Source organism: Gobio gobio, assembly GCF_949357685.1.
Source record: "Gobio gobio genome assembly, chromosome: 22".
Taxonomy (NCBI): Eukaryota; Metazoa; Chordata; class Actinopteri; order Cypriniformes; family Gobionidae; genus Gobio; species Gobio gobio.
In genome coordinates, this window is record NC_137118.1 from 45100855 (window position 1) to 45115357 (window position 14503).

Here is a 14503-nt window from a genome sequence, read left to right on the forward strand (position 1 = left end):
CCGAAATGCCCAAACCTGATGTTTCATCTATTGTGTGTGTACATTCAAATCTCTGTGGTGAACACCTGACACATATAGTTCCTCGAACAGGTCAGAGATGTGTGAAGCTCTTCAGATAAATCACTCAGAGCCAGCGCCTGCCCAGCGCTTTCTGAGAAGCCGTCTAGAAATACACAAGACTCTGCAGTGATGGTGGGAAACAGACACCTTCAGATCACCTCAGCGCTGAAACCAGGACATTCTCATGAGATCGCAGCGTCATCCTCGCATGCTTATGCCCGCCGACGTCGGGTTGCCAGGCAACCATTGTCGGATCCTTAGAAAGCAAGGGGCGGAGCCAGACATGGAAGCAGGTAATAATGGGCAACTGATTCTGGGCTTTATTCTCCCTGCTCAAACGCAGATGTGTGTACGTTTATGACCGTGATGGCAGCATCTCGACTGACGCTGGCATGTGTGTTCCCACACTGGAAGCACGTCTCTGGCCGAGCATGAAAGCGAGATGGCGTGTTTATGCGAGTATGGTGTCAGTTTTGATGGGCTGCCAGCTGAGCCGCGTCTATTAATATCAGCTTTGAACGGGGTGAGAGATTGACCAGTGTCAGAGCAGGTTATGTTTACTTCTCTACACACATCAGACCTACACGACTGGACACATGTTTGTAATAAATAAGTGTCCTAATGTCTCTCCTGATCAATAAAGCTGCACTTACAGCAAAAAATGTGAAATATTATTCCAGTGTAAATCAGCTGTTTTCTATGTGAATATATAGTAAAGTGTAATTTATTCCTGTCATCAAAGCTGAATTTATCATCATTACTCCAGTCTTCAGTGTCACATGATCCTTCACAAATCATTCTCATATGATGATCCGATGCTCAGTTATTAATATTGCTCAATTCTTAATAATGATTCTTATTATTGCTTGATATTTTTGAGGAAACCATTTCTTTGCTTTTTTACTCAATAGAAAGATCAAAAGTAACATTATTATTATTATTATCATGATCACAATTTAAACATCCTTACCCCACACTTTTGAAAGGTAGTTTATCATGGTTTCCACAAAAACTGTTTTCAACACTAATAATAATCATAAATGTTTGTTGAGCATCAGATCATCATATGAGAATGATTTGTGAAGGATCATGTGACACTGAAGACTGGAGTAATGATGTTAAATTCAGCTTTGATCACAGGAATAAATTACACTTTACTATATATTCACATAGAAAACAGCTGATTTAAATGTAATGATATTTCACAATATTAATGTTTTACTGTATTTTTTTTTATCATAAAATGCAGCATTGGTGAGCAGAACCAAGTGACTTCTTTCCAACTAAAAAATAATGTAATTTTAATTATACTTTTGACCTGTAGTGTTTGTGTGCTTGATAAGCATCTCATTTTAAAAATATTGGTATTTAATAGGGAGTTGATCCTCCATAACAGCAATCGTCTGAGAAGGCTAGATGTCCATGTTTTCTACAATAATGTAGAAATGTGCATTGCAACTGCAGTGCTTCCTGCATGGATGGAAGGAGGTCTGTCGCTCCCTAGAGGTTTCCTCCTGCTATGACAGGTTTGATCGAGAGAACTGAATCCAACACAACCATACTTGAGTAAAAGTAGATTCCTTACAGCGAAAATGACTCCATTACAAGTTACTAATTCCACTTGAACTTGAGTAAAAGTCTTAAATGATCTGATTTTGACAGTACTTAAGTATTTTACTCATACTGAATATGGGCTCAACAACGCACTAGTCCTCGACACCTGAGAGACATACCAGTGAAAATAAGAAACAATTGATTTGTATTTATAAAATCAAAATAAAACTGAACACCTCAATATTGCAATAAATCAAGGTCGACACAACAGCCTTTTTAAACGTCTACAAACTCTCAAGTCTTAGTTAAGCTCAAGTGCACAAAAAGGCCAGAAGTAAACCAATATCCTTCAAAAAGGTCATATATATAGCGAGTAAAATGAAATAGTCAAAGTCTTCTTGCACTGGATGTGCTGGTTTGAGCCTCATCTCATAAATCAGACACCTGCGATTCATCAACTTCCTCATGCTGCGTTCACACCAAACGGGAATAGAGCGTCAACATCGCGTCTAGTTGGACGCTTGACCATTTTGAATCATATAAATCGAGTGTTTGAAGCGAAATAGATGCGCGTTCAAGACGCTCCAGGAGAAATATGTCATAAAACACCACTCTGCCTCTTTTCATTTTCATTAAAAAAATATATTAAACATTAATAGCCACTCAAATGTGGTCCAGGCAACTCCTACATTATCTTCACTGCATGTATATTTAAATATCCTAAAAAAATTAAGTTATGAAACTTCTCTTTGCCCTCAGTCAAAACGATTTGGCAGACAACAAATGATGATTCATGAGACCAAAGATCGCCGTTAGATCTGCAAAGGAGGAATTCTATCTCATGCTCTCTCGCTCTCTTTATAAATAAACCACAGATTTGAGCTTTGAACAATATTAGTATTTTTAAATGATGTGTGGTTTCTCATCACGTCACTTTACCACGTGACAGCAGCAAGCAGGCTCCTGATTGGTTAACGCGGCGCAAATTGACGGCAAAGTAATTTTTTTTATTCGCTTCAAACGCGTGAATGCACATAAACGGTTGTCTTTCAGATTCCCTCTGCACGCAATAGGATAGCACTACAACCAAGTTGGCTAATCTTCAACATGTTTGCTCTTAAACAGTTGTTTTGGATAAATCTATTTTTAGAGTATACACCAACACAAATGTTGTTTTATAAGAGAAGTCACAGATAGGTATGAGTCGGTTTACTGTACTCTCATTCATTTCTATGGTATCCACAAACTGACTGCATGGGCGGAAGCAAAAAAACTGGGTGGGTTTCCCCAAAATTTTACTGGAGTAGATTCCGCTTACATTAAGTGAAAATAGCCCGCATTGTTTACTAAATGTCTGGTTGGCCCAGATAAAATTAAGGAAGCCACCGAAACATTTACAGTGGCAATAGTGTTGGGGTAAGGCATGTGGCAGATAGTTACGTAAATCGACTCGAGGTTCAAATCCAACTTTTGCTGAACTCACTCTACTCCCTTTTCCCATCAAATATCAGATCGGAAAGGCATTTTTTTTGCTATGTCCAGGCTGAAAAATTGTGTTTTTGTCATGATTAGGCATGTCACGATAACTACTTTTTGTTTCGCGATATTTCGTCCCAGAAATAATTGCGAGAAAACGATATTATTGTCATTTTAGGACTATTTTATTCCACTGAATATATAATCCTAATATAACAGCATAATAATGCAAGTAGACCTACACACTTTCAAATGACAACTTTTTAATTCTTTAGATCATGGAAATTTAGGGTAAAAAAATATATTATCCTAAATAAAAAAATAAAAAATTAATAAATAGTAAATAAAATTTTTTGCTTGTTAAACGGCTTTAAAGCTACACTGTGTGATATTTTCCCCCATCTAGTGGTTAAAATGTATATGACCATCCAGAGAATATTAGTTTCTCTTCCTCTCAATTCCGATTTTGTTTTAACTCCTACGGTGGCCGATTTAGTCCAAGATTAATATGGCTTCCAGTTCGACCTCGTCCACATTCGACACGGCGCCATCGAGTGTTAAAACGCGAAAGGCGAAGCTTGAATTTACGGGTATGTCCCTCTTTGGCTAATGTACTTTCAAGATGGAGGGGCAACATGGCGACCCGCATTCGAACCCCTCACCCGTATGTATTTTCAATGGCATATTATAAACTTACGAGAATACTTTATTACTTGAAAGAAGTAAATATTCATTAATGAGCACATATATTTTTGAAAGAACTAAGTGTTTTTAGCTAAGAATAAACTAAAAAAGTTACACAGTGTAGCTTTAACACTCGTCATTCTGCGGTGACGGAACAGGGGATTGCGGCTTTGAAATCGAGTCCATTTGGGCTTATTCTTCCAAACTGTCAGTAGTTGTCAGGAAAACACCATAATGCCGATAACCGCTCTGTGTATGAAGGAACTGCCCGAGAACCACTATCAAGATGTTGGGTCTGGGAACACACCATTGGCAGGGCTCAATCCGAGGGGCGGGATAAACGCTTGTCTTTCAGATTCCCTCTGCACGCAATAGGATAGCGCTACAACCAACCAGAGCAACGAAGAAGATGAAGCGGAGCTAGTTGATGATTAAACTTTCGCTGTATCCGGTCGGCAAAACTCCGAACACATCTTCCTTTCTAGATTTCTAGGCTAAAACTCCCTGCTAATGCACGCATTCACATAAAGTAGCCTTGTTGACATGTTTGGGTGAGTAAAGGCAAAATGCACAAGATATAGTACCTTCAATGCCCTTAGATGGCGATATCGCTTCTTTATAGCAGAAACAAACTGCTGCAGAAACAGTTAGGGGCCATGCTAAATGTAATGTGTATTTGCATTACTCAACACAAATGTATTGGAGTAAAAAGTACATTTACTCGTTCAAAAATTGAATCAAGTACAACTCAGTACAACTACAAAAGCCAAAAAGACACTTAAGTACAGTAACTAATTACATTTACTCAAATACTTTACACCACTGAACACAGCCAACAGGAGCGGATCTCCATTAAATCCAGTGCAAATGAGACATTGTTTCCTCAGATGCTTCACCCCAGTTTACTGAAAGAGATCTCAAACTGTGCTCAAACACTAAAGTCAGCAGTCTAGTGTTAATTTTGTCACCCATTTTTAATTTAGTCTTAGTCTTAGTCTTGTGCCAAATCGTGTTAGTTTTAGTCATATTTAGTCATTCACATATCTTTTTTTGTTAGTCAAGTTTTAGTCGACTAAAAGTCTCGTCATTTTAGTCTAGTTTTAGTCAAAAGACAACTCAAGGTATCTTAGTCAAGTTTTAGTCGACCAAAAGTCTCGTCATTTTAGTCTAGCTTTAGTCAAAGGAAAACTCAATATATTTTGTGGCAAAATAAGTTACATAAAGTACATATAACCTGCATAATGTTTGTGCCACAACACCATAGCTAACTGGTTGATTTACAGCTGCCATAGATAAAATGAAGAGAGATTTTATCTTAGTTTTTATTTTATGCAAAACATTTTAGTCTCGTCCTTTTTCGTCAACAATAATGCATGTTAATTTAGTCTTAGTCAGTGTTTTTGGACAATGGTGCAGTCTCGTCATCGTCTCGTCTTCATCACGGAAAAAAAGGTTGTTAACGAACATATTTAGTCTCGTCTCGTCTGACGAAATTAACACTACAGCAGTCAGATATTTCAATATGAAATGCACAATATTAATAAATCACAAGAGAGAACAGGAGAACAGTGAAATACACAGTTTAGTCTCATATTGATTTGGTTCAAAATCTAAGTTAAATTTTACTTAAAGGGTCATGAAACCCTAAACTAGGGTGTTGAACATCACAGAAGACAATTGCTGTGTCCCAATTCGCCTACTTATACTACGACCTAAAAGTATGTACTCTTTTTGTGAAGAAAAAGAACATACTTTTGAGTGTGTAGCAGAAGAGTAGACGAGCTTTGGGACGTCATACAATTGCGTCTTTGCTCTCCGTCGCATCCTGTCTCCATAAACTGGCCTGTCAATCAACAGTTAAAATCCTCCACATTTCATTTCCTACCATATCGGGGAGAAATACAGCAGCGCGTTGATCTGCAGTCGCGTGTCTTTCATGCAGAGACTCTCATATTAATGCAAGTTAATGGCCTATCGGATTTTTATAAAAGTCCACATTGTTATTGCAGATGAAATATAACACGGATAACATTAAAATAATTTTGTATCAGGTTAAACCGATTATTATTCACTCAAACCTTTATCTAAACCTCTCATATCCGCCATGTTTTGCAGTTTTTTTACTCGTGTTTGTAGTTCTGAAACAAATCCTCCTCCAAAGTGCAATGGTTTGTGGGCAATATAGAAAATCTACCAGAAATAGTAGACCATCCGGGGACTATGCTTTGGGACACCCTTATTATGGTAACACTTTACAATAAGGTTAATTTAACTAATAATGAACTGCACTTATAAAGCATTTATTTATCTTTGTTAATGTTAATTTCGACATTTACTAATGCATTATTAAAATCTTGTTAACATTAGTTAATGCACTGTGAACTAACATGAACAGCTGGATTTTTATTAACTAACATTAACAAAGATTAACTAATGTTGAACAGAGGTGTTGTTCATGTTAACTAATACAACCTTATTGTAAAGTGTTACCCTTATTATAATCTCACTTACTATTTAGGATGGATAGTATTGGGATGCAGGGAATGTTACCATTCATTAGTTTTAACTGTAGTAGAAAACGAGATCATTTTAAGCTTTTTCCGGCTTTAAATTCGTCTTATAGTAGTAAATAAATGACTCAGTGTCTCATAATTATTCATGAGACTGCGCGTCGTTATCCAATGAGAAGACGCCTTGCTTAATTATTCATGACAGCACACGCCGATTTTCGCTTCAAACTGTGAGATGCATTAATGGATCAAAAATGAGTTTTTGTAGGAGTTTCTACATCGCACAAGTTCTCTTCAATAGATCCTGAGTCTTCGACACAAACACGTTCTGTGAGTGTAACCGTCTTTACGGCTCATAAAGACGGCTCAAAAGTGGCTGTGTTTTCAGTTTCCCACGCCCACGCAGTGGTGAGAGCTGACTGGTGCTGAAACTGGGGGTTTCATGACCCTTTAAATTCCAGGAATACCAACCAATAGGGAAACATCTCACCTGTGAAGGAGGCCTTTGTGAGAGGAGGCTGATTACACATGGGGGATCGCCTGTGCAAAGGAAGCAGAAAGCATTACATATGACTGAACATTTGATTCTGGCAGTCAAAGTACCAGGTGATTCTTCAGCTCGTGTTGCATGTCAACAACGGTCCATGATGCTGTGCAACTGCACTCACTTGTTGGACGTTCGATCTTGCTGGAGGTTGGTTAACGCTGCAAAGTTATTCCGTACCGTCCTCAAACTAGCCAGCACCTTCAAGAGCAGAGCAAAACACATCATTCAGTTTTCACATTTCACCTTGTACAGTCAGGAACATTTGCCCACACATGAGGTTGAAATACTATCAAAAAAGTGTTTTTAATAGGGATGCCACAATTCTCAATATAATATTTAACCGTTCGGTACGGCCTTCACGGTTCAATGCGCGCCAGTGAATTGCGGTTTTTCGGTTTTGCATTTAATTAAGTATTTTTCTACAAATTCTATCATTTGCCTCCATCCCAATACTGAAGGTGACATACATTCACATCACACGTTAGTGGTGGAGTTATACTCACGGAACACTATAGTAATTCACAATCACCAAAGTTCATTATTTGCATGCGTTTTAAAGCCTTGCCGGCGTGTGCGCGGTTTTAACATGCGCTTTTTCCGAGCGCGCACTAAACGCTTGTCAAACACGTGATTACTGGACTAAGTCGTCTTACTGTGCTAATACTGTCAAATACACACAAGGTTTACATAAACACAGTCGGTTATGTCTAAAGGGAAAGTAAAATCGGCACGTGTCTATTAGATGCACGCAGATCTAACATTGACAGCAGCGCAGCCTATAGTGAACACGCTGTCCTTAAAGGGACAGTTCACCTCTAAAATAATGTCATTATTTACTCACTCTAATATTGTTCCAAACCTGTATTCATTTCTCATTTTTGAGTGAACTATCCATTTAATGTTAATACAACAACAAAAGACAAAGAGAAAATCACTCACTGCTCTTGACTGAAAAACTTTAATACAGTAGCTTTAATAAGAATCAGTGTATATTTTATAGTGAAGTCTATGTAGTGTTTTATTTTTACATTTATTCATTCAATTTCATACTTAAATGCTGCTGTACAGCTCTGAGCTGCCGGTGTAAATCTATATATATTATATTATACAATAATACACTAGGAATGTGTACAAGGGTTTTTTTTAAAGTAAAGTTTTAAGTTTAAGTAAGGTTTTTCAATTCTTTTAAGTAAAATAAAGAAAGAGTATTGCAATTAAAAAATAGTCTTTTTTCTCCTTAACCTCTTGCTGTTCCTGTCGCTTAAGAATAGAATAGCAAAAAGCTGATGTGACAAACCATCAGAACCGAACCGAAAACCGTGGTTAAAAACCGAGGTATGTATTGAACCGTGGACGAACTGTATTGTTGCATCCCTAGTTTTTAATATGAAATAGTGTGTAAAGTCAACGTGATATACATTCCCTGTCATGTTGTGAAGCATGTCTTTGAAATCATTGATTTATTTTCATTCTTCATCAGTCTTAAATTCATAACCCGATCTGTTTATGACGAATAAAAGTCCCGTCCTACAATGTTTCACGTTGAATATTGACTTTCACACTGCAGAAGGGCCTGATAGTGTATTCACAGGATGAGATGTTTCACTGTGAACTGCTTCCTGGGTCACTGACCTGTGCAAACGGCGTAACGATGAGGTCATCTCCATGACTGCAAGAGAACGGACAAAGTCAGGACATCAGCAGCGTGACACACACACACACACACACACACACACCTCAATTACAAAGCCAAAGAAAACCATGACTCTCTATGATACGCATGTTTTTAATGTTGCATGCATTTGTCATAACAAACGAACCATATCCTCAATAAAAGTGCAGATTTTTCCAAATAAATTCACAATGATATTCTCGCGTTTAGTCCTTCGGGAGGAATGAGATATGGTTTGTCTGTGTGACAAGAGACAACAAGGCAGGGACACGCTTGCATTAACACTTTCAGTGCTAGTGAATGTTCACTACCAGTGTGTGTACGACTACAGCTCCTTCACATCTCACCGTCAGACTGTCAGTTAGCATCACACATGCTGCTCGGGTCAAACTGAGTACAACAAGATCTCACACCAAGTCGCTTGAAAAGTGTAATTTCCAATGAATAATATTTAAATTCCATGGGACTTTGATGATGCAATGATAATTGTGCACACAAAGATACTAGACAAAACATGATAGAAAACCAACTGGATGAGATGCATCATAAAAATGATTCAACATCAACATTTCCATCAAGTACTAGGAGATCTAGATGGGCATCAGGAGTGTTCACTAGGTAGGCAGCAGCACATTACGCATGATCTGGTCTCCTTTTCAGCCGGTTTTCTTATACCCGCCTCACTGTCCTGATCTGATGGGGAATTGTGGTGTGAAATATACCTAGATTTTATTCAGCATCCTGGTGAAAGTCCTCATTAGCTCTTTAAAAGTGTTAAACTGTCAGACGTGCACATGCACATGCAGGTTTGAGTCTCTGTCTGTCCACTTTCCTATCCGTTAAAAGGTGTAAATCAACTCACAGTGCATCTTTACATAATAAATATGTTGATTTATTAACTAGGGATGCACGATATTTCGGCCACCATATCGGTATCGATATATTAGGGCTGCATGATTATGACAAAAATCATAATTGTCGATTAATCCCTTGAAATTGTAATTGCGATTATTAATTACGATTATTCTATAGCATTACGCCTCAAAAGTCGAATATACATATAAGAAAAAAATATGCATGGTATTATAATGTTATAAACAGGTTATCTTAAAGCTACACTGTGTAACTTTTTTAGTTTATTCTTAGCTAAAAACACTTAGTTCTTTCAAAAATATATGTGCTCATTAATGTATATTTACTTCTTTCAAGTAATAAAGTATTCTCGTAAGTTTATAATATGCCATTGAAAATACATACGGGTGAGGGGTTCGAATGCCGGTCGCCATGTTGCCCCTCCATCTTGAAAGTACATCAGCCAAAGAGGGACATACCCGTAAATTCAAGCTTCGCCTTTCGCGTTTTAACACTCAATGGCGCCGTGTCGAATGTGGACGAGGTCGAACTGGAAGCCATGTTAATCTTGGACTAAATCGGCCACCGTAGGAGTTAAAACGAAATCGGAATTGAGAGGAAGAGAAACTAATATTCACTGGATGGTCATATACCTTTTAACCGCTAGATGGGGGAAAATATCACACAATGTAGCTTTAAGTACACAGAATAATATAAGTGGACTTTTTTTGTAATCGCGATTACATTTTATTGAACGATTACATAATTGTGGCACCCGTAATTGTAATCACGATTACAAATTCAATTAATTGTGCAGCCCTATGATATTTGTTTATTTTGATATATTATCGTTATCGGCCCAATAAGAAAATGTGTTCGATATATTAAAGCTGATACATTTCCTTCAGCTGAGACTCTTCAGATGCTCACTGTTCACCATGATGGGTTTGAATTGCTTGAAATATGATTGGAATCACTTCAAAAAGGAAAACTACTAGGAGCATGACTTTTAAGGCCCTCTCATACACCCGGCTCAATGTGACACCAGGCGTGACGCAAATGTTTTGTGCTAGTTTCAGCTCAACGCAGTTTTCATTTTCACGTCCATGTTGTTTAAATATCAAATGCACTGGCGCATCTGTTCACCCATGGGCGTGTGGTCTGAACACCAGGTGTGTTCAGGTGCATTGTTGGCGTGTTGCTATTTTGAGGAACTGAAAACGACTGAGACCAACACACACCTGCTCTAAAGTTTTTTTAAAATTTTTAAATATAAAAAAATTAAAGGGTTGCAATGTGAAAGATTATAATTGTGTACATAAAGATAAAAATGCCTACATTCATAATGAATAGTCATCGCTTGTATCAGAATGACCTATTTGCATTAATGACAAATTAAATTGCCAAATTATTTCACCAATCGTGGCGATACACACATGTATTTAAACTGACCCGTGTCTATATTCCGTCATGTAAACAGTGAATCCGCCATGGTGCGAGCGCAACTGGATTTTAAAGGGAAAGGGAGATGAGACTCTGATTGGTTTATTGCACGTAACGCCCAAAACACACCCATGACGCATTAAAGGCCTGTTCACACCGGGACGATTTTCGCACGCGTTTATCGCCGACGTTTAACGCCTCGGGACTAAACAATGGGCGCCAATGTGAGTGTTCACACCGACGCGCAAAACGCCAGGCGTAAAAGCGTAATTTTAAAAAAAACGCCTCGGGTTCGTTTTTTTATTTTGACGCGGCGCGTAAAAAACTGTCCGACCAATGAGATCGGCGCCTTTGTTCACGTGCCTGGAGCTGCTGAAGTGACAGTAAAACACGACTTGGTGGCGCTCAAGCACAAAACAGTCTTGCCGTGCACACATTGATACGACGAAGTAGTAAGTAGACAAAGAAGAAGATGAACTGCTAATGCTGCTTGCCAGTTAGCAAAAAGTGTGTGAATGGTTTTGGCCATATACATAATATGTCTATGGTTTTGGCAAGCACGTAAATACTGTCTCTCTTCTCCTTCTGTGTGACAAGCGAGTGTCAGAGGCTTAAAGTGCCGCAGCACCATCTTGTGTACCGGGAGCGCATCGACTGAATGTGCACGTTCACTCGGCGCAGCGCCAGTGAAAATCGCTTGGGTGTGAACACTCAAGACGCGCCGAAAAACGGCACGAAAAACGCTGGCGATAAGCGCGCGCGATATTCGTCCCGGTGGGTACAGGCCTTTAGAGACGAGGGACCCTTTTGGATCACGCGCTTGGCGCGGCGACCATTTTGTCGGTTGTTAAACTAGCAAAAGGGGATTCGGACACGCCCTAAGTGCATCTGCGTCATTCGCTTCAGACCATGTGCTCAGATCATTCAAATAGGGCCCTTAATAGTGAGACTTTTGTTTTTGTAATCAGACTCTCAAAAATGACATAAAAATTCGGATTTCGATTTATCTGCCAATATATCAGTTTGAAATATAACAAATTATATTGGTATTGGCCAAAAAAATTAATTACCAGTGGGGTACACATTAGACTTCAATATATATCTGTGTCTGACCAATGAATTCCTACAAGTTTTCAATGAATGTACAGATGTAGAGGAGAAGGGGGCACTTTAGGAAACACTTTATTTCACAGTGTCCTTGTTACATATGCTACATGTACTTACCATAAATTATGCATAATTACATGCAACTAACCCTCAAACAAACCCTTATCCTACCCTAACCCTATGGTAAGTACATATAGTTAATTAATATTACTCAATACTTAAATATATAATAAGACTTTAACAATGACACCATAAAATAAAGTGTAACCGCACTTTATTTTGCAGTCCTGTACATATTGTGTACTTATTATAGTAATTACATTAACTAGGTACTAAACCTGAACCTAACCTTAAAGGGATAGTTCACCCAAAAATGAAGATTAGCCCATAATTTACTCACTCTCAAGAGGTGTATATGACATTCTTCTTTCAGACGAAAAAATCGGAGTTATATTACAAAAGTCCAGGCTAATCCAAGCAATAGAATTTGATTCATTTTTGCTCTGTTTTTGAAGTCCATAAAAAGTGCATCTATCCATCATAAAACTGCTCCACGCGGCTCTGGGGTGTTAATAAAGGCCTTCTGAAGCGAATCGATGCATTTGTGTAAGAAAAATATCCATATTTAAAACTTTATCAAGTAAACTTTCAGCTGACCGCCATCCAGGGAAAAGTGTTGAATGTTGAAAGTCATGACGAGCGGACCTGGTCGCGTTAGTCTTTCAATCGGCAGGGGAACTTTCAGCACTTTTTCCATTTATTGACCAGGGAAGGCGGTCGGACGAAAGTTTACTTGATAAAGTTTTCTTACACAAACGCATCGATTCGCTTCAGAGGGCCTTTATTAACACCCCAGAGCCGCGTGGAGCATGTGGAGCAAAAACAGAGCAACTATTCTAATGCTTGGATTAGCCTGGACTTTTGTAATATATAACTCCGATTTTATTCGTCTGAAAGAAGAATGTCATATACAACTAGGATGACTTGATGGGTGAGTAAATTATGGGCTAGTTTTCATTTTTGGGTGAACTATCCCTTTGCAGTAACCTTACATTACCAGTACTTTTATCTGTTACTTTAAACTGTTAGTGCACATACTGTAAAATAAATAAATTCTAACTGATAAACTTTTTAAATGCAGAGCATAATTAAAAAAATGACAGTCTATAGGACTTTATTATAGTACTTCCATGCCGTGGGAACCCCAGTAAGTAAATCAGTGTCAGTGTGGATGGACCTGACCTGTAACCGTCTGCCTTTCTATCATTCAGGCTCTTTTGCACGTTGTAAATGCAGTTAGTGCGAGAGCAACAACATGCTGTTAGTCTCAGCGGTGGGAGTTAGGGCGCGGAGGGGTTGAAGGAAGTATGCCAGATCTGTTGGGAGGAGGGAGAGGTCTGGGTTTCTGAGCACAGAACGAGTCCTCCAGAGCAGCACGAAGCACAACGTACCGTCTCTGCCTGTCATCCGGCAGGCTGAAGAAGCGTCCGATTTCACGCACGGCTCGCGTCTGCTTCAGCATGTGTGTGTCGCTGACGCTCCTGCGGTTCAGCATGATGCCGCGTGTCTGTACGTCCATGTGTGTGCATGTATGCATGGCGGCTACATTTCCACACGCCGTCGGGGAGGAAAAGGTCACGGCAGGCGTATCACGCGCTCCTGTCCAACTGCATGTGTCGCAAACAGAGCGCGCTAAACATAGCGCAAGGCCACGACTTCGGCAGAAGCAACAACCGGCTGCCATAGGAAGAGGAAAGTGGCCAGGTCAGGTGTGTGAACTCCAAATAACTGCGACTGATGCTGACTCCATTATACAGAGTGGAAAACTAACTATTGGCAAAGTGGGCCATTTATGAGCTCTGTGCTCCTTATGCTGAGACTGCCAAACCTTTCAGAAAAACGAATGGACAGACAGCGGGCCGCTTATCAAAGCCGTGAGTTCAGTGGAAAACACAGACGGAAACAGCTCGCCTTAAAGTCCTTTGAATTTCAATATTAGGCCAAAAACAGTCTAATGCTTGTCCAATGTCTGTCTGTCTACCTACTAGGGCTGTGCGATATTGAAGAAAAATGCGATCTACTTGTTAAATAATGCAATATTCGATACGATATTGCTTTAATATATTTCTTTCCCCGACTGATATCTTTCACTTAAAGCATAACCGACTGTGTTAACATGAATACTCATCAAGACAGCCATTTTGACATAACTGTGTGTGTATGTCACAGTTCAAGTGTGTAACAAGACAAGAAAAAAAGAACGTTTCGGTGTGTGTGTCAGACGGCGCGAGACTGCAAGGAGTTGTTTTTTTCGCTAGTTATTGCGTTTAATAACTCTTTTTAACGTCAAGCAAGTCACATAAGTAACAGTTGTGTGCTCAGTCTATTCTGTGCTATATGAATCAACCTAAAATGTACACTTTTCACAATGTTGAAGTACTCTATTAAATTCATTCAGATAATGTGTGCCCTTGTGATATGTACATTTGCGATATTTCGATAATTTCGATATATTGCGCAGCCCTACTACCCACCTATCTATCTATCTATCTATCTATCTATCTATCTATCTATCTATCTATCTATCTATCTATCTAT

The 14503-nt window shown here is 38.9% G+C and overlaps 1 protein-coding gene across 8 annotated transcripts in view; it reads right to left on the minus strand.

Moving 5' to 3' along the window:
- The window catches only part of LOC307118638 (3',5'-cyclic-AMP phosphodiesterase 4D-like), a 444553-nt gene that overhangs the window by 34767 nt on the left and 395283 nt on the right, over nucleotides 1-14503 (minus strand). For 7 of the 8 annotated variants that reach the window (XM_079804330.1, XM_079804329.1, XM_079804332.1 and 4 more), the window contains 3 exons: nucleotides 8464-8500; nucleotides 6953-7029; nucleotides 6775-6824 (listed from right to left, as the gene is read on the minus strand). In XM_079804330.1, coding sequence (XP_079660456.1) covers nucleotides 6775-6824; nucleotides 6953-7029; nucleotides 8464-8500 — 164 coding nt within the window. Of the gene's footprint in view, nucleotides 1-6774; nucleotides 6825-6952; nucleotides 7030-8463; nucleotides 8501-13356; nucleotides 13522-14503 lie in introns of those variants that run through there. The other variant, XM_079804336.1, reaches the window with a different exon arrangement.